Source organism: Pristis pectinata, chromosome 21 (assembly GCF_009764475.1).
Source record: "Pristis pectinata isolate sPriPec2 chromosome 21, sPriPec2.1.pri, whole genome shotgun sequence".
Classification (NCBI taxonomy): domain Eukaryota; kingdom Metazoa; phylum Chordata; class Chondrichthyes; order Rhinopristiformes; family Pristidae; genus Pristis; species Pristis pectinata.
Window position 1 is genome coordinate 24,316,661 of NC_067425.1, and position 21,515 is coordinate 24,338,175.

Consider the following 21,515-nt stretch of genomic DNA (forward strand, 5'->3'; position numbering starts at 1 on the left):
AGAGCCTGTTTCTGTACTCTACGACTCTATGACACTGGAGCGTCTAAGTGCAGCACCTTCCCAGGCACTTCTACATGTCACATACAACTACTGCATCACCGTACATAAAGAACACTAAATTTAAATAATGAAAGCAAATATACTATGTGACTAGAGTGTGGTGGAAATGGAACTGTTTTCTTAAATTAGATGCAATTTTGAAACACTTGTGAAATGTCATTGGATCAATGCCCAATGAATTTGCACAGATAATCAAAAACGAGTACCTCGCGAAAGTGTGTCTCAAATAATGCAAAGAAACAGTAAAAATCTAAAACAGCCATATACTTGAATAAACCAGCAGGTGTGTGGAGTATGCGACCCACATCCTACAGTGCTCACGGAATGCCTCCAATTGCATATTGATAGCCCAAGGGAGCCAGGTACAGTGTATGGGTAATTATGCATACATAACATTGCACTGGCAATTAACTAACAAGAGAAGCGGACATTTTTGTAAGAAGGAATAATTTCTGTGACTATGAGGAGAGCAAAGAATGGAGATTAATTAGATAGTTCTTTAAAAGAGCCAGCATACACAAAATGAGGCAAATGGCCTCATGCTGTCTTGTTTTAGGAATTCCTGTGGTTGACGATTTTAAATCAGCAAAGGAAAACAAATATTAAAATTAGGGTAACAAAATTTATTATCACATTCCATATACAATCATCAACTTATGTTAAGGCAATGGAGTAAAACTCAAAACATTTACTGCCCTGACAGAGGAGATGATATTCCAACACCAAATGAAAATCAGAAAAGTATAAATGCTAGAAACCTGAAGTAAAAACTGAAAATGTTTGAAACACTCATCAGGTCAGGCAGCATTTGTGGAACAAGAAACAGAGTTAACTTTCAGGTCTGACAAAGGGTCTTGGGCCTGAAATGTTCACTCTGTTTCTCCTTCCACAAGCACTGCCTTTCCAGCTGTGGGTATCAGCATGTTCTATTTTTATTCCAACAACAAAATTTGGCATTTATAACTGACACAATCAAATATCTGGTCTAAATCTTGACATACTTTGCAGTTTTTAGGCTTTCTCTGGGATATGAAGTCTATTCCGTGCAGTCACTATATAAACAGGAGCACTGGCTGGTGCAACTCTGCCTCAGACATTCCCATTCCTCAGGCCATGCCAGGCAGCTTCTGGGGGAAGGGGTCAAAATGAGATAAAAGGAACATGATGTATGAAAATTCCACAGATTCAAGATCCAATAATGACTGCCATACAACCTTTCCATTAAATATGTGATATACAATCCTGGCCTCAAAGTTGTATGAATTGAGTGAGAGGGAAAGATCAGACACTGTCCCTCTGCCAAGTTGCCAGCCTGTGTTGGAGCTGGTTACAGAGGAAAAAAAATCAATAAGGACTCAGATGAGGATAATTTTCTGGGCAGTTGGCCACAACAGGAAAATTGAATAAAAATAAAACCCAGGGAAAGTAATTACACAAAACTTAGCCAATTATATTAGTTACATTTTTATATGCCCTTGTCAATTGACAGCTCTTTGGGTTAAGGACATGCTGCATCATCTGATAGCGATGCATGCAATGTCCCATTCTGCAGTAAATTCTGAAGTAAATTCCTTCAATATATTCTCAAACTAAAACCCCTTACATTTCTATGATATAGCTGCTCCAAAAACCAGCAAAAACTGTGCATGCTGTCTCTTCCATCCTGTGATACCAAAAGTAAGTTCTGATTGGAATGAAAAGACAAAATACTCAGCAAATTAGGCAGCATCTGTGGAGAGAGAAAGAGATGAATCCAACTGAATAGCTTCAGCATCCGGAAATGTCTTTCAATTTTTTCCTTTGGAACCGGATATCAACAGGATCAAAACCTCTCTGCTTAGCTCCAAAGAGTGCCCAGGCTGGTGTCTTTGCCATGTAATCTTCTGCAGAAAATATCTTGGTGCCATTGTTCTCCTCATAGTCTTTGATGAGACGCTGAAATTGGTCGTAGTCTATCCAAGTCCACCATTCTCCATTTACTTTGAACTAAAAGGAGGAATTAGCAGGAAAAAATTTAAATACAACTATTTAAGTGTAAGATAAACCATAAAAATCTGCAGTATAGTCAAATTACAATATTTTGAGATGGTGGTTAAATGATATCCATTAATGATTATGATTTGTTATATACCACCAAAACAATAAGTATCACAATATCAGTCCAAAGCTTCAGATTCAAGTAAGTGCTGACCAAATACTGTTATTAACTGAGATTTCAATTTAGTACGACCAAGTTGAGAGATAGGAGAAAATTCCTGCTTCTGGATATGATAAAGAAATAATAACTTGCAATTTTGTAATGGCTTTAATAGCTGGAGGGCAATTAAGTGTTTTTGAAGTGCAGTCTTTGGTATAATTTTAGGCAAATATAGCAGACAATTTTCAAACGGAAATATGATAAACAACCACATAACCGAAACTGCTAAAGCAAATTAAGGTGGAAATATTGTCTGGGTCACAAGGGGAGCTCCCTGCTTTTTCTGAATAAGAACATGCACAAGAATGTAAGAGATTGGAGCAGTACCAGGCCATTTGGCCCCTTGAGCTTGGTCCACCATTCAACAAGATCATGGCTGATCTTCTACCTCAAATACCATCTTGCTGCCCCATCCCCATACTCCTACTGTAATCTACTGGTCTCTGTTTTGAATGCACTCGATAACCAAGAATCCACATCTCACTGGGGTAGAGAATTCTAAAGCTATACCACATTCCAAGTGATGAAATTTCTCTTCTCTTCGGTTCTTTATAGCCTACCATTTATTTTGAGACTGTTGTGTCTAGTTCTAGACTCCTCAGCCAGGGAAACATTCTTTCTGTATCTGCTCTGTCTAAGAATTTTGTTCATTTCAATATCACCTCTCATTCTTCTAAAGAGAATAGAGAAGACCTGGTTTAATCAATCTCTGTTCGTATGACAAACCTGCCGTCCAGGAACCAGTTTGGTGAATATCCACTGCACTCTCTCTGTAGCAAATATATCAGCACGCTTTACTCTCGTAATCAAATCCTTTTGCAATACGGCCAACATACATAGCCTGTTGCACCTTTATACAAGTGTTCACTATATATTAGCTTACGATGACTTGTGTACAAGGACACGAGGAACCTTTAAATATTAAAATTTCCCAATCTCTCACTATTTGAAAGCCTAGTCAACATTTCTTTTCTTTCTTCTGAAGAGGTTAACTTCACATTTCCTATACTGTAGCCCATCTACCATGTTGTTGCCTGAAGATATAAAGAGGTAGACAAGATATAGCTTGTCTATATCCCCTTGAAGTCTCCTTGCAACTTCATCAGTACTCACATTTGCACTTTATTTTTATAAGATCCCTTCAGTGAAATTGTTAAAATAGATTATGAATAGTTGGGGCCTAAGAACTGATCCCTATAGTACCCAAACTGTCACAGCCCGCCAACCTAAGAAAAACCTATTTATTCCTACTCCACATTTTCTAATTGTTAACTAACTTTCAATTCATGACAGTACACCAATTTTCTGTACTCTATCTTTTACATCCCCACCTGAGAGGACAGCTGGGACCACATTTGAACATCCCCCCGAAAAGACTGCATCTCCAACAGCACAGAATTTCATACGGTCATACAGCATGGAAACAGGCCCAACTGGTCCATGCCAACTGTGTTGCCCAGCGAGCTAGTCCCAACTTCAAATGGGAATTTGAAAGGAGGTTATCATGGAGTTAATAGACCATCATACATATGCCAGATTATTAGTGCATGGTACAAAAATATTAGTGTATCAATATACTGGTGCCCCAGGTAACCCTCAACTACAGGAAAATAATACTGTTTCTTTGAAAAGTATTAATCTCCTAAAAAGGACACAGCATTAATCACTTGGCAACCTCCAGTCAGACTGGATGCTGAAGTCCCTTGTTCATAGATTGATCTATTGACCTTTCGACTTGGAGGCAGGAGTTCCATTATTGAACTAAGACAGCCAAATTATTAGGCAATTAATTGCAAATCCCAAATGACAGTGTTAACCATGTAGCTCATGAAAATTAAAGTGTTGGAGCAGGCATCCTTTCAGTTTCCTTGTAAATGAGGAATGCACTAGTGAAAAGAGAATGGGACATCAATCCATAAAATATGGCACTGGGATAAACCAGGAAATTAACAGCTGGTCAACTAAAATCCATCCAGGGAAAGTGGTGGAGGGTGTTTTAAAGAAATGAATGAACTGCTGCCTGCAGAAATATGGAACTACAAAATTATAAAAAGGGAGCTCCCACAGGAAGATGATCATCATGGGCTAGTGGCTTTCTTTTGAGAAGATAAACAAATGGAGGTCAGGGGTGGGGAAATTTTAGCAACGCTTTTCAGCAAAATCCTGTATGTTCCTGAAATGGAACAAAATTGGTTGAAAGAGAAACAGAAGGCAGGTGTGCATGGTGTTGGAGCTGGATCAGAATGAAAGGAGGTAAATAACATGTCCTTCAGGATCAGCTGCTAAGGCCACAGCTGGTTACAACAAACATAAATGACTTGCACTGGCTGCCAAATAATAGAACCAAGCTGTTCAAATACAAAAGGGTTCAATGGACAGGGATGGTAGGCTGATTAGTTTCAGATTTTATTTAATGTGAACAAATACAAAACCATGAAATTTACAATGGACAATACACAGTTGCAAAACAAGCCAATAGTATTTATTCTATATCACATGCCAGTTACTTGCAGGTACTGCGGGTGCACAGAAGAGTAACACTGGCCACTATTATTACAAGTGATCCATGTATTGGAGACGGTGTAGCCGAAAGAAACTCAACTAAAAGCTGGGATTTAGATGAAGAGGCTTGGTTTGTTTGCTGAAAATATTGACATTTATTGTTATATTCTACATGTGGTGTACCTATATGGCCAGTTAGATTGGTTATCCTAACCTAGCCTGGAGCCTTAATCATCCTTGTGAGGGACAGTTAGTTATATTGTAAGCATCCATGCAGTGTGATAGCTTTCAATTTCCCATAGTCAGCTCATTTTAATAGTTAATTATCTCTCCAAAGTGTTGGTCTTTTGAATGGGTCAGCCCAGCAGGAAAGGTGCTAAATCTCTCTACCAGGTCTAATTTACAGGGTGCACTTCTCATGGAAATCATCAGAGCAGCACAAACTTCCCAAGTTTTCAGACTGAGAAGCCTTCCCATTGAGCCCATGCCAAGCCAACCTGGCACAAGCACAACAGGACCATTAAAACATTTGGGAGAAATCAGCTGTCAGTTTGCAAAACTTTATGTTTAATGTAATTAAATTGGTTTAAATGTTTTTAATCATTTTAAGCATGTTTGTGTATGTGTATATTTAGTCTTCTAACTTTCAAAATAATTTTTATAACATTATTATATTTCAACAGGCCCTGTGTGATTTTCAATGCTTGTGAATGTCAAAAGATTCTTGCCAACATTTCTGATATGACAGCTTTGAGAGTCAGTGAGCAGTGGGCTGTTGGCAGGACCACATTGATCATCAAAGCCATTCTATCCACACAGCCAGTTACTTGCCCTGGGAGAAGCCCTATGCTGACCTAAGTTTCTGTGATGCGCTGAGGTCTGATTCTCCCATTAAGACTGCACCCTGGGCCGCCAGTCATCTCAGGACAACAGAAGATCTGCCCCAATGTATCCACAGAACATTGCCAAAAATGGTACAGACCAAATCTCCTAAATTTCAAAATAATTTTCTTACAGACTTGCTTTCACTAAGAACAGGATATATCCAATTTGTAAGTAACGAGGTGACTTGATTTTCAAATGGATACCCAGATGACACAGACACAAAGAAGTAAGGCTCTAGTGTGAATAAATGTGGAAAAAAAAGCCATCAATGCTTACAGCTGGAATAGGGTCCCATTTAATGGAATTGATTAGCATGGTTAAAAAAAGGCAGCCAAAAAACAAACTGCTGGAAGAACTTATCAGGTCAAGCAGCATCAATAGAAGCAAAGGGATTGTTTACATTTGGGGTCGAGATGGTCCTGATGTACAGTCACGACCTGAAATGTCGACCATCCCTTTGCCTCCATAGCTGATGCCTGACCCACTGAGTTCTTGCAGCAGTTTGTTTTTTGCTCCACATTCCAGCATCTGCAGTCTCTTGTACTTCATCAGAAAAGGCACTCAAGAGAAGTACAAGAATAGGATCGAGACTAAAAGTTACATGGAAGAAGATGGATACTTATTAATCAGATAAATGTGATAACTGTATGTAACAGTACATCTGTTTTTATCAAGTTTCATCAGCTTGCGGTTGGACAACTGTTTTGCTTCAATGAATTTTTACTGTTAAGCTTTAACAAAAAAAGATCAATTTGTTTAACAATAAATTATTATTTGTAGAACAGACTGTCAATAGATTTTCAATCATGAACATTCACCAGACATTGTTTTAAAAAGAATTCAAATACAGATCATCCATAAGGATCAGGGAGTGGTCAGTAAGAGAATAAGATGTTGGATTTTAATTTAGATATATTAGTTTTTCTCCCTGAATTAATGTCTGAGAACTCACTCATCACAATCATAATAATTTGGATCCCATTTGTTTTATATGTGCCATTTTAATCAAAAAATCCACAGAAATCCGCACCAAGCCACCTTTCAATTTTGCAAAGTCATCTCAGGACAAATATTATGAATGCTACATTAAACCTGATCAGAATTAAATCAATGACGAAGGAACACGGCCTGTTTTGTTTTGCTACTTGCAGACATATACTTGCCTACATGAATTTTAGATGCTGCCATGGCTACTTTGAAAGCATACATATTTTATTTTTGTATAGTTTTAAATTCTGCAGATTGAATGCCCCAAAATAAATCTATCCCCCTGCCTTTTCTCTACCTTGATAAATAAAAGATGTCATCCATCAACACTTCTCATGAGAGCAGCTCATTAAATGAGGAATTCAATTTTATTGTCTTTAAAGAGAGGCAATCTAATGAGGAATATGCAACTTAATTAAATCTTTCTGGCTATCAAAAATAATTGTCAATGCCATTATATCCATCCATTAAGGGATTTGTTAACCACATTAAATTTTATTGCTTTTCTAGCTTCAAGACGCAGCTGTGAACTGACTGTTAAAACATCTGTCACAGTTCCAATGGATTTCAATACCCTAATCTACTGAATGCAACAGGACCCCTTCAAACTTGTATTTATATTAGCTGATATCTTGAAGCAATGCACACAGTGGGGGTAATTATGACTTCAAATGGTGGTGAGAAAAAGTAATATCGATATTGAAGTAAATGAAAATGAAAATGAAAATCAGGAGGGATGCTTGTGCTTATAATGTAAACAAAACAGAGGGAAAGAAATTTTCTAACTGAGGGATAAAAGAGGCAGAAAGAAAAATATCTTACAATTTTAAAAAATTACAGCCGCAATTAAGAATGAGATGCCACACTTGCAAAAAAAAAAATTTCAGTACCAGAGAAGAAGTTTGACATTAATTAAGACATATCATGTCACTAAGAAACCTACACTTGAATTGACTGACCCAAACGTCATATGGCAAGTTCAAAGAGTCATAAAATGATATAACATAAGAAAGAACCTGCTGAGCTTTTCATGCTTGTGCTATCTGATTAGATTCACTCCCTTGTTCTTTCTCCATAGCCCTGAATTCCCCCACCCCTTGAAGTATTTTTCCATTTCCCTTTTGGAAGCAGCAAATAAAATCTGATTCCAATATCCTCTCAGCCAGTGTAGTCCAGATCATCGCAACTCACTGACTAAACAAAGCATCTGACAGGAGAAACTGTTTCTCTTTATTTATCAAAACTATTAATGATTTTGAATACCTCTATCGAATCTCCTTTCAATCTTTTCTGCTCCAACAAAAAAAATCCCAGCTTTTCAATCAGATTTCACACAAACAAGGAGCAAGTGTAGACCACTTGGTCCCTTATGGCATTTAATAAAATCATGTAATCTGATTGTAATCTCAACTCTGCATTCCCGTCCACCCACAGTAACCTGTAATCCCTTGCTCACCAAGAACCTATCTACTTCTTCCTTAAAAATATTTAAGCCTCTACTCCAAAGATTCACAGAGCTCTGAAAGAAATAATTTCTTAAATGAATGACCCCTGATTTTTAAACAGTGACCCCTAGTTCTAGATTTGCCCACAAAAGGAAACATCAGATCCACCCTATTGAGATCCCTCTGGATCTTATTTGTTTCTCTGAAATCTCCTCTCACTCTTCTAAACACCAACAAACACAGACCTAGCCTGACCAATCTTTCCTCATGAGGCAATCCCGTCCATTCCAGGTATTAGTCAATTAAACCTTTCCTGAACTGCTCACAGTGCATCAACATCCTTCCCTAAATAAGGAGACCAATTATGTACATAGTCCTCCAGATGTGGTCTCACCAATGCTTTATATAACTGAAGCATAACCTTCCTACTTTTGTATTCAATTCCCTGGCAAAAAGCAGTAAGGTTCTGTTAGCTTTCCTAATTACTTATTTTAACCTTCAGCTTTTTGCAAATCATACACCGGATACCTCGATCCCGCTGCTCTCAATGATTTGAGATGTCTCACCATTTAGATAGTATGCCCTTTTCACATTTCCTGACAAAATGGACAATTTCATATTTTCCTGCATTATACTCCACTTGCCATACCTTTGCCTACTCACTTAACCTATCTACCTATCCATATCTCTTTCAGATTCCAGCATCTGCAGTTTTTTGATTTCTTTATGCCCTTTTGTAGTCTCCTGAAATACTCTTCACAACACAGATCACACTTTTTGATCCTTTGATGTCAACTCTTCCTATCATTGTGAAGCAGAATTCACCAAGTGTTAGATTGTTACATCTTTCCAACCCTTTTTTTCTGTTATCCAGATAATCTTTTATCCAGACCGATATGTTATGTCCAACAAAATGTGTTTTTATTCTCCTCATAAATTTTGATGCAAATGCCTTCTGGAAATATAGTACATCCATTGGCTCCCCTTTGCTCTCATTTCTTCAAAGAGCATTAATAAATTGATCAAATGTGTCAAAAGGAAAGACTTCCCTTTCACAAAGTCACATTGACTTTACCTGAGTACAGGAAGTCCCCGGGTTACGAATGCCCGTACTTACGAATGGCGGGAAGAAGGCGCGGAATTGGGCGCAGAACGGTTTGCCTGTCAGTGTTGACATTTTCCAGGTGATGGAGGTGGCAAACGGCTGGATCGTGGATTTCATGTGTTACAGTCTGTACCGCTATTTCGGGGCAGGGATGTTTGAGGAGTTCCAAATGATGAGGGACACCATGAATGGTCACCAGCCCCCTCTCCCGCTGCCCCCACCCACCATATCTATCTCTCTCTCTATCTCTCTCTCCCTCTCTATCTATCTATCTATCCAGCACTCGCTCTCCCCCGACAGGTCGTCCCCGGGTAATGACCGAGGTCCGTTTCTACAGATGTCCTTAAGTTGATTTTGTCCGTCAGTTTGAAAATACACAAAATTCACTCGATGTGGTAACTGTACCTCCACAGTACTGTACTGTAATGAATGACACCAAATGCACATAAGACAGATGACAGTCTTCACATGTCCCGGCGATAACAAGTTATGCTGTATTTTAGATTGCTTCACATTATGTGTGGAATTATAACGAAACTGGAATCAAAATTCCATTTGGATCTTAATATATAGCAATAAATAACTGAAGCTTGTAGTGATTTAGGACTAATTGACACTAGATGTGAACTGTACGTAACTGGTCCGACTTACATACAAATTCACCTTAGGAACAGACTCAAAAACGGAACTTGTTCGTAATCCGTGGACTTCCTGTATCTTGCATATAAACACCCTGCTATAATGTCATTAATACCAGCTTCTAATATCTTTCCTATATTCCAATTTAATGGAGTTTCTTCTTCCACAGATACGACCTGACCTGCTAAGTATTTCCAGCATTTTCTCTTTTCATTTCAGACTTCCAGCATCTGCATTTCTGGATTTGGTTTTGGTTTATACCACAAATTAAGTATTATTTGATCAACTTGCAGATCATTTATTTTTAGATCTAATTGGCAGTTGTATGATTACAAATTGGTCAGACCAGGTCATGATAGTAGAACTCCATTTCTAAAGCACATTAGTGAATTAGAAAGGCTTTTGTGACAATTAATAATTCAAATGTCACTACAATGCCCGAGTTCATTGCAGATTTATCTAATTAAACTAAATTTAAAATTTCTTTTCCACTATGGTGGAGATTTGAGCATCTTTCCAGATCACATCCAAGTCCCTAGCATAATTACTATGTTATCAAATGTCTTGTGAGATTTTAATCAATTACAGAGACAGGCCTAAAGCATTGGTTGTTACTTTGGATGTGAAGCATACAGCAGACTTGTAAAAGCCCTGTCAAGAAATGGCCTAGAGCACTGGATACTGCAAACCTTCCCAGGTACAGTTGCACTCCGGTTGTAGCTGAGCTGTTCCAGTATAGTTACAACACTGGCATGTATCCAATAATATGGAAAATTGTCCAGTATGCTCATAAAAGCAGGCAAATGCAATCTAGCTATTTACCACCCAATCAGTCTACTCTCTATCATTAGCAAAGTGATGAAAGTAGTCATCCACAGTGCCTTCAAGCAGAACTTACCAATAAATAACCTGCTCACCAGTGCTCACTTTGAGTTTTTCCAGGACCACTCAGTGGCTGACCTGATCCTAGCCTTGCTTCTAACAAGGAGCAAAGAGCTGAATTCCAGGTAGGAATAGTATTTGGTCAAGTGCAGTGTAAAGGAGCCCTGGTAAAATTGAAGACAATGGGCACTGAGGTAAACATTCCGATGCCTGGAGTCATACCTTGTTGTTGAAAGTAATCATCCCAGCTCCAGAAGTTCCACAGAACAGAACCCCAGGCCCAACCATCTCCATCATCAATTACTTTCTTTCCATCATAAGGTCAGAAGTGGAGATGTTCACTGATATTACAATATTCAATTATCTAATATGTGTAATATTCAATTCCTGAATATTACAGCGTCAGCGATCGGGGTTTGATTCCCGTCGCTGTCTGTAAGGAGTTTGTACATTCTTCCCGTGTCTGCGTGGGTTTCCTCCGGGTGCTCCGGTTTCCTCCCACATTCCAAAGACATACGGGTAGGTCAATATGGGTTTAAAAAATGGGCGGCGTGGACTCGTTGGGCCGGAAGGGCCTGTTACCACACTGTAAATAAAATTTAAATTTAATGAGCTGCAAAATGCTACATAACAACCATGCCACACAACTGCCAGGCTATGACCAACTTCAATAAGAGACAGTCCAATCACCTTTCTTAACAATGAATAGCATTACCTTTGCCAAGTCCCCCACTATCAACATTCTGGGGGCCACCACTGATCTGCTACTCAGCTGGATGAGCTGCCTAAATACTGTGGCCAAAAGAGCAGATTAAAGGCTGGGTACCCTGTGGCAAGTGCTTTTCCTCCTGATAACACAAGACCTTTTCCACCAATTACAAGACACAAATTAGGAGTGTGGTGGAATACTCTCCACTTGCCTGGATGAATGCAATTCTAACAGTGAAGCAGCTCAAAACCATTCAATACAAAGTAGTCCATTTGATTGACACCCCATTTACTCTAAACATTCACTCCCTCCACCATCAGTGCACCACGACAGCAGTGAGTGCCAACTACTAAATGCACTAACTTGTAACCCAATTACATTTGGTAACATATAGGCAAACCCACAACATCTACCACCAAGAAAGACAGAAGAAGGCGGCACACAGGAATACCACGATCTGTAGGCTACCATCCAGATCATACACCATCCTGACTTGAAAATGCATCACTGTTCCTTCATTGTGACTGATTCAATGAAGGCACCTCACCAGCACATTTTCAAGAGAATTGGGGATGGCAATAAATGCTGGACTTGGCAGTAATGCAAATATTCTGGAAGATGAAAAGAAAATTACCAAAACCTTGGCTAACTAGTATCTTAATCATTAACTATCGCAGCATCTGATGTGCATATATAATGTGCTTTAAAGCCTGACATTTAAAAGTAAATCTTTTTACCAGATGTTCTCTGTAAAATTAGTCAACAAAAAATCCGGAAACAAGATAACAGCTATTAAAAAGAAAAGGTGTTAATCTATCTAATTCAAATTTAACTCAAAATGGAGAAGAGGCAATCAATTAAAATATGTTAAACCATTTCCTCAATTCTGTGTCATTTTTGCCTTGGTATAGAAAATAGAGACCCAAATGAATAAGAAACCTGATATCTAATTCAAGTATATCCAAGAGCTAATTTTCTCTTGCTGATTGTTTAACTCTAATTCTGAAAACGTAAGTCATTCAGGCCCTAATCTGAAAGATAATTACTGACTGTAAATGTACAATATTGTCAAAATGAAAATCTGCTATCACTGCATTAACGTCATTACTGCGTACTATGTAGGATGGTACACCAGAATTCATAGTGTATGCCCTTTAATACTGTTTCTTGCAACTACTTAAGTCTACATTTAGATTCCTTTATGGGTACTGGTTTCACTTGGAAGACCGCTTCAATTCCATTAAAAATTTTCATTGCATTATGTTGTCTGTTTAAATAGGTTGATTCAGTTATCTCTTATAATGTACTTCTAGTACAAAATGCAACTATGACACAAAAGGTAATAATAAATATTATAAAATGCAGCATTAATTTGATTAATAAAAAATATTTTGAAGGGGTTGTTGAAATACTTTGATTTTTCTAGATTGTAAGTCACCATTCATGAGGCACACCAGATGTTCACAAAATCTATTGCATACAAATCCCTATACAAATTCAGGGAATAAGCATCTGAAAAATTCAACTCAGTGCTTTTTCAAAGCATAGATTTATTTTATGAAACTGCAGCAAGTAAAAAAAAACAGATATCTCTAACTCTTTCAGGCTGTGAGCAGAGGGTGATAAAACAACAATTAAAAGAAACAGTCAGTCTACCTGCTTTAAAAACAAAGAACTGAGAGTCAGATTTTGCCAGAATTAAAAGGAGAATTAAGCTGCTTAAGCAACAGGCACAAAACGCATCTATAAATTTCAGGGCACAACAGGAATGCTTGCTGAATTTTAGAGAGTTGACTGGAATAAAGTAAGGAAAATTCTACCGTGAGTTTGGTAATGATGTTAAATACCAAAAAAGTAAAATCTCTTCCAATACCCAACTGTATTAATAACCATTGTTTCTTTCAGCATTGATCTTAAAATGATGCCATTAGGATAGAAACATCAGCAAAAATAGTTGTTTCCCCAACACCTAATTCCCTCAAAACATATTTATTGTCAACACTGTGCCAGCCAATGAATTGGACTTGAGTTTACATGAAACAATCTAATGCACTGCAAACAAAGTCAATTTACTCAATGAACAATTTAAAGAGCAGAATTTCCAATCAGCAGACAGTTCTGCCAGTAAATCGCATAATTTCTTCAGAAAAATGCAGTGAACGAAGAATAGTTATATTTAAACTATCAATGTAAAGTCAATGTTAGTCACTTATTGTTCAACGAGCTTGACTGATGTGGGAATTACCTAGTCACCTCAACTCTGACTGGATATGGCATGGTTGCAATATACAATCACTAAATATTCTTCATGCGCCTCCATTCCTAAAAAGTCTATTTATTCCTGTGCTGCAGGCCTTCCTGGATTCCCAGTTCCTCAGCTATCGAGTGGCAGCTATCGAGTGGAGATTCAATGCTGTGAAAATACGCAGAAAACTAGCAAGTTGAACTTAAATGTTGCTTGCTAGCCTCTTGCATTGGATGAGAATGATTTGCAACATACACTAAGTATGAAAATCAATTCCAAATCTCTACTTGTGCCTTAACAAATCATTTATATGTTCAAAATATCTTGTTTGCTCTTTACCCCTTTGTCACCTTAAAAATGGTTCCCATGTGCTATACTCTCATAGCTTTATCAGTTCAAAAACATGCAACAAAATCTCCAGCTGATTACCATCTGTCACCATCCCTCAGCAGACAAGTCAACATTGTTTTATGCCAAACACCACTTATGATGCATGGAGAGTAGCAAGAGCACAAAATTTACTCTGGAGCTTCAATGTTTACCACCAAGTCTGGCTCAATAGCACCACAACTGTTCACACTGGCCCTGAAAGTAAAATTGCCAGACAAAGCATGCAATGGGTGATGAGAGAACTGACACGATAAAAAGCCTAATTGACATTATCCTCACTAATCAACTTGTTACATATACATATTTTCATGATGATCAAAAAGATGCTTAATCACTTTCATGATGGAGTGGGTTTAAAGCTCAACTACAGTACTGCACTGTGCAGATTAATTTATAATACCACAGTTTAATTATCTCACATGAATCACTTATTGGTGTGGTACGTTAATGCATGAAGTTATACCTTGGATTATCTGTTTATAATCAAGCTCAGTTCCTTCCGAGAAAAAAAATTTCAATGACTTTTGAAAAGGTGATAATCTCATTTACAGCTATACTAATAAAAGTGTACCAGGTTATTACTTTTATGTGCATCAAGGAATTAATTTTGATTAGTAAGGACAAAAAATAATTCCATTCTATAGAACTGCCTGATGGTGCTGACTCATTACAGCTGCTACGTTTGTGATTGTGCAAAGAAATTTTAGAAGAATCTTGAAATGTAACCCAACCAGTGCAATCCTGAATACATTGTGGATCCAATTTCCTGTTCATATACAACAGAGAACTCTACCCCAAGATGACTGGGAGACTGGATCTGGCAAGGCTTGAAAATGTGACATGGTCAGATACGGTTTGAGCTAAATGCAAGGAAAAGCTCTTATAAAAATACAAATTTAAATATTCAACATAAACATAAATTTAGCTGGAATGACACTGCAACTGAACTGAATGCATTACATTAACTCTTTATATTCTAGGATATCAAAACTGGATTTTTTTTCACTCTAGTATACAGTGTCAATATTTTTAAAAAATCACCATTTTACATTATATATTGGCAAATGTTCGCTGATTACTAAGGGTTTCAGTTTTTCCACAACTGGCACTTCTGTAGAATAACTTACTAAGAAACATAATTTAACAAACTTACTGTAAAGAGCAAAACAAAATGCAAAAAACTCCCAGAAAATGTTTGATTTTGTAATGTGATGCATTTAAAAGCTCATGCCTTAGCAGTCATCATATAATCTGCCATTTCCAAACATTCATATAATCAAAATTTGAGATTATAAAATAACACAATGGTGAATATTTGCAAATATCAAAAAAAATCCCACTCACCTTTTTGTGTGCTATGAGGATACAGTTTGAATGCTCATGTTCACAGGCAATTTCATAGTCTACCAAAAGGTCAGCCAACTGCTGGACAAAATAAACAACCTCCTCGTGCCAAGGAACATTTGCCATAGTCAAATTACTTGCTGAACTTTCACCACAATAAGTCACTCCCTAAAATATAATTTAAGAATATTGTCAATATAAATTCTTACATGACCTTATATACAGTCAATAAATCAGAATTTCATTCGCACTACAGCACTTTGTCTAAAGGAACAATTGGATACAGATTTGATTCTCCATCCCATGACAGGGACTTTGATAGAAACTGAAGTTGCTTATACCTATCAATAGAAAAGTGGCAATGTTAGAGATTTGCTGGTGTAATTTGCTATAGTGACCTTGCTGAAGCTTGAATACTAATTCCAAATGGCACATTATACAATGGCTACACTACTTTGTTCGACTTGGTACTTGTATTGCACAAAACCCAACCTGCAAGCTGCAGTTGGACCACTGACCATGAGCATTACTATACCTAGCAACACCAAAGCTCCACTCGATGGGCCAAATGGCCTGCTTCTGCTCCCTTGTCTTGTCTTGTCTTGTAAATACATGCAAATGTAATGCATAAAACTCTGCATGCCGATAACACTTTTTCATGTCAAAAGCAATCCAGCAGGAGCATGGCTTCCCTACCTACATTACAAGTTACATTGTCACTTTTGCATTTTAGGAATCTGAAACTAAAGTAGTTGCAATTGATGCAAAACAGCTAACTAGTTAAAAAAAATCACACTAAGTAATCTGTAATATTTAAATATTAATTAACTAGCTAAAGATGGTTATCCAGTTTTAAGAGTTCAGAAAGGGCACATGCTTCTAGTTACTTGACATTATCTTTGCTCCTCACAAAAAGCTCTTTGGAGCAACTTTATTTTAATAGAAGCCCCTAAGACCCCCCAAGTGATTAATCACATTTATTAAGACACCAATGGTGTTCTTACTAACTAACCAAAACATGTTAGTTTCTGAACATGTGGATTGTAGAACAGATACTCAAATGTTTTCAGTATCAATTCTTCTGCTGACATTCATTCTTAAACAATTATCCTTTACTCCCAAGGGAAGTGCACAACTGCAATTATAAGAAAAATAGATTAGTTCTGGGTTCTTTAAGGCTTTTAGCCACAACAAAAAAGAATCCCTCACACCATGCTAATTTTGATTACTGACATCCTTAGATAGCAAATAGAGAAAACAAAAGCAACATTAGTACTAATTTTGCCTTATGTAATGACTAATTGGTAGAATAGTTAATTGGTAGGGCAAGGCACAGAGAATAAGAATGTGAATAATCTATTCCAGAAAGTAAGCATTTACAAAAATAATATCCATAGCCACAGGAAAATCCCACAGTGAACAAAATACAATGTGGGATCTGCAGGGAGTAGAGAGGCTGCTTAAAGGCCACCAATTTTCAAAGATATAAATACTGATAACCTATAGGACAGATGATTATAGATCTCCTCATTAAGATTTAGAAGGGATGAAGCTGAAGATAAACACCATCCTTTGAAAGCCAATCTCAATATAAATCCTATGCATTCTCCATTATAACTTATACTTCATCCTTTTAAAAGAAAAATTCATTGTTAGATTTCTCATCAGAAAATAGCACAACTGCAATGGTGTTCAAGAATAATGGTATTTGTTATTTCCAAAGGGGATATAAATCACAAAAATTGTTTTCCAGTTCAACAATTTGGGAAATAATCCACAGACAAACACTGAAATGAAGCGATGTAAAGAAAGATTAATGATTGTTTGCTAACGTGTACTCAAATGTAGAATAGTGTTCCGTTATTTCAAATCAGAATGAGTTAACTTCTGTCCTAATATTCTTTTGTAGCTCAAAATAGCTAGGAATCAGAAATCAAATATGTATGATGCACTTTTCCTATTAGCTATAATTTCACAATTTGGTCCAGGAAGTTTTGTCATCTATTAGATTTTACCTTGGAAGCTGTTATCTATGGAAGTGACCCAAAATAACTAAATAACAACAGGGTTAAACACTAAACACAACTTGCAATTGATTTAAGATTAAAGTACTGGATTTTGAACCGTTCTCAAAAAATTTAAAGTCTCATCGCAAAACAGATTCAAATCCCAGGTAATGATTTTTAAAGTTAGAGCAAAGTAATAGTTTATGTCCTGCCAGCTGTCAATTTAATGAATTGGTTGCAGTTTCTCCAACTGAAAGGAGTAACTCAGAATGACACATTTTGCATTCCTTGTAATTTTACACTCTTTAAGGACATTGGAATTTTAAAATTGCAATGGTCAGAATTAATATTTTCTTTCCTTTGAATAAATGAGACTCAAATGCACATGTTGATCTGAAATTATGATTTACCAGTTAGTGATGTAAAAGCATAATGCATTAATGTTGCTTTCCTTTATTATTCTTGCATGAGCATTAACTCATTTATTTTCATGTACTCATAGTCCCACTTTTATGGATTCTTCCACATGGAGGCATGTTCTCCATACCCACCCATTCATAACTTTAAAGATCTTGAGCAGATCACCTAAGTGTACCCCTTTCTAAGAAAATGCCCAGGTCTGTTCAATATTTTCCATTATCTGTAATATTTCAATTATATAGCATAACCCCAGCAGTTATTTCAACAATTACTGTGGCCAGTTCCACGCAACTACTGCCATTTACCATCTACGTACAATGAGTTCGGGACTCCCCCCTGAATGTGGAAATACCAATCTTGCTTGTTGACAACTGACAGCAATTTCTTGGCTATACCCTACATGAAATACAATGATGAAACAGGAACTTGCTGAGATTCCTCATTACTTAAGGGAATCTGCTCTTGGAACCTGCGCCAAGCCTGGTATAGGACCTGCAAGTCCATTCAAAGAAGTTACATTTTTTGCAACTATATAGGTTTCCAATGCTGTTTTTCAACATTTACACCTTCTTGCAGTCTTAATTTTTAAAAAAAAATTCAATAACTTTAATATGTTTAAATTGGATATTTCATTTTTTAATATCTAAATGCCAGGGATATGCGACAGCATTGAAAACCCTTGATAACTTTGACAGACTGCAAAGCTGGAGGCCTGGCCTTGCTACCTGTCACAGGTTTCTAGAGGAATTCCATGGAGGGGAATTGTTCTGGCCCACCCTCATCATCCAATTGTGTTGCATGAGGCCCACATGCTACATCAGACTTCGAGTCACAAGAGAGGCCATACTGATTTGGATCATGAAAATTCAACCCTATGAGGTATCTGAGTAGTGAATGTGGATAGCAGGCACCACAAAGCAAAATCTGAACCCAGGACTTAAATTTACAGAACACATTACTTCCTTCACTTCTTGTGTGGATTCTATACTGCTCCAGTGCTGGCTAATAGATGCACAATCTTCGGATTAACTTTCTGTTATTTAGCTGTAGCATTAAATATCACCTTAGCTGCAACATTAGATATCAATGTAAATTCTTCACATTTTTATTATCTTAAATTTAATGAATTTAGACTACTGCAAAAAAAAAATTACATGAAAAAACTGGGAATTCAACAAGGATGTTGCGGTGACTTTGTGTGGAATCAGCGTATCTAAAGGTTATCAACTTGCAAGGGCTATAAACCCTTTAATTTCTATTAACTTTAGAGAATTAATTTTGAATAAAATTGTTAATGGTATGTCAGTTTTTGTAATTAGTTGGAGAAATGGGAAAGCATTCATTCCTCAGAAAAAGCAAAAAAAAAACTGGAGATGCCAGAAATCTGAAATATAAACAGAAAATGCTGGAAACAGGCTTAATATTTTGGGTCACAGACCCTTCGTCAGAACTCTTCATTCTGTAACACCCTAAAATGGAAGACAGAGAACTTGGCTTTCTTTAAAGATTTCAGAGCTTATTAAGCAAATTGTGAAAGGCTTCTGACCAGCTTTCCACCTGGAAGAATAAACATAATAATAATTTTAAATATAAAAAATTAACCTTAATGAAGCAGGAACATATGGCAATGTTTTTCTGCTAACTAACTAATATTCAAACTTACTTTAATTTCAATGAAGTCAGGTTTCCCAATCTCTATCAGGTCAGCATAAGATCGAAGTTCATCCACATTCCAGGCCTTTACCAAAGTTAATCTATATACCGTACGCTGCTTCTGCAAGAAAACAGACAGAAGTATAAGTTAATGTATTTTTTTTTAAATCAGATTGCATTTTATCTATGTATTTGGTGACTTATTCTGGCAAATTTGTTCTTGAAGTGCCCTACAGTGTCAAATAAATGCATGTTTTTGCTAATATGCAAATCTGTGATAGGTAAAAAGATGCACTGTGTGGGTATGAAGCAGTGGGAGTTCATCCATTTTGACTCCCATGCTGTGAGAGAAAACTGCTCAGATTAATGAGACATTTTTGCTGAGAAGCTATTCACAATTCTCAGATTATTGAGACAAATTCAAATTATTTAGATCTGGTAGCCGTTGTCGTCAGATTCAAAAGCATGCGATCATTGGATATCTGAGTTTATGGCTCGTGTTTTTCATTACCAAGATCAATAAGACTTTTTGGGGAGGAAAATGGAGAAAATAGCAAAAGATAATACCGAAATCATCAGTGCATTCAACAAAATTGAATTCTTAGCTTTGGACATTTGTTTCTTCACACCTGAATTTTCATTCAAACTCATTTGTATTTCACCAAATGTAAAACTTGAGGCACAGGGTTAACAGGATTTTGCTCATATTTTCCTGGAGTAAGATCTGACATCCATAACTCGTGGTTAGAGAAACACTTAGCGCAGCATAACAGTGGTTACAAAAATGTAGGGTAATGCTGAGAAAATTGAAGAATACACGTGGAGATTTACGATATTCCTGGGGATAATGTCAAAGTGAGTCAGCAATCAGAAAAAGGAAAAGAAAGCAGCCAAGTTTAAATTTTGGGAGAATTCAAGTGTAACTAAAATGACGAAGTTAGATTTTATCGAGGTATTGAATACTGCAGCTCATTTTGCTTTCTATATCACAATCAAGGTGTAACATCAGGAATACAGGATTCTATACAGAGCTAGAAAGAGGTCAGGTGATTGGAAGAATTTTGGACAGTAAACCTAAAAGCAATAGCTCCCCGAACATCATGCTGAAATTAAATACAGGATAATTTTGTTTTTCCCAACAGGTTCCCTGCCTCCCCTTTCAATTCAGAAAACAGCCAGGGAAGTAATACAAGATAAATCTGAATTGTAGAAGATACAGCAGTGGGGGGTGGTGTCAGACACTGCAAGCAGAAGTGGGAGTCGGACATTGCATCTCCAGTGAAGTGAAAGCAAAATGAGACTTGGTCTCCTTCTGTGCTACGTTCTACATTTTTTGTGGCTTATGTTCACAATATATTATAAGCTTCAACCATAAATCTCTATTCTAATATGATTACTACATCACTCATAAATGCTCAAAAAGCTTGACAAGAGTCAAGAAGAATTTTTATTGTCCCTTTTAAGTAATCAAGTTACCTGCTACAAAAGCACTTTTACATTGGGTTTCTTGTACTATAACTCACAGCTGGTATTTCCATATTAAACAGAGTCATAAATTTTTAAACAAAGAATTCCATTAGAGATATTTGTCAAATGAAGCCGAGATTTCCCAAGCCCAATAACCAACTCCAACTCTTCCCACATTCAGTAGTACTTTATTCACACTATTCTACAATAAAACCTGCTCACCTATTCCTATTCTTCCCTTTGCCCCCCAAAAAAGTTTCCACCTTCATTGTTTTCAAGCTTGTCCTCGACCCTGCAACATCTTCCAGTCATGTGTGATGATGTGCTAAAGGAACCATGGCAGATAGGTGAAAAAAGGCAGGAAAAAGTATAGGATGTAAACAGCATTTCCCAATGAGCCAATGATCTTCTCTCTCTGATTTTGGTATAATATCAAAATCTGCAGGGGACAGAGGAATAAGGTAGTCTTACCTTGAAAGTGAACTGGAAGTAATCTGAGGACACAGGCAAATTAATAGGAGTGAGTCTGTATTAAATGAAATATGGAAAATGTAGGTTGGTCCATTTATTGGAAGAGTG

The 21,515-nt window shown here is 37.0% G+C and overlaps 1 protein-coding gene across 3 annotated transcripts in view; it reads right to left on the reverse strand.

Moving 5' to 3' along the window:
• Positions 1–668: 668 nt before the first annotated feature.
• The window catches only part of tyw1 (tRNA-yW synthesizing protein 1 homolog (S. cerevisiae)), a 115,366-nt gene continuing 94,519 nt past the window's right edge, over positions 669–21,515 (reverse strand). For all 3 annotated transcript variants that reach the window (XM_052035845.1, XM_052035847.1, XM_052035848.1), the window contains 3 exons: positions 19,480–19,590; positions 15,391–15,558; positions 669–2,046 (listed from right to left, as the gene is read on the reverse strand). In XM_052035845.1, coding sequence (XP_051891805.1) covers positions 1,828–2,046; positions 15,391–15,558; positions 19,480–19,590 — 498 coding nt within the window. In that variant the 3' untranslated portion in view covers positions 669–1,827. The remainder of the gene's footprint in view (positions 2,047–15,390; positions 15,559–19,479; positions 19,591–21,515) is intronic.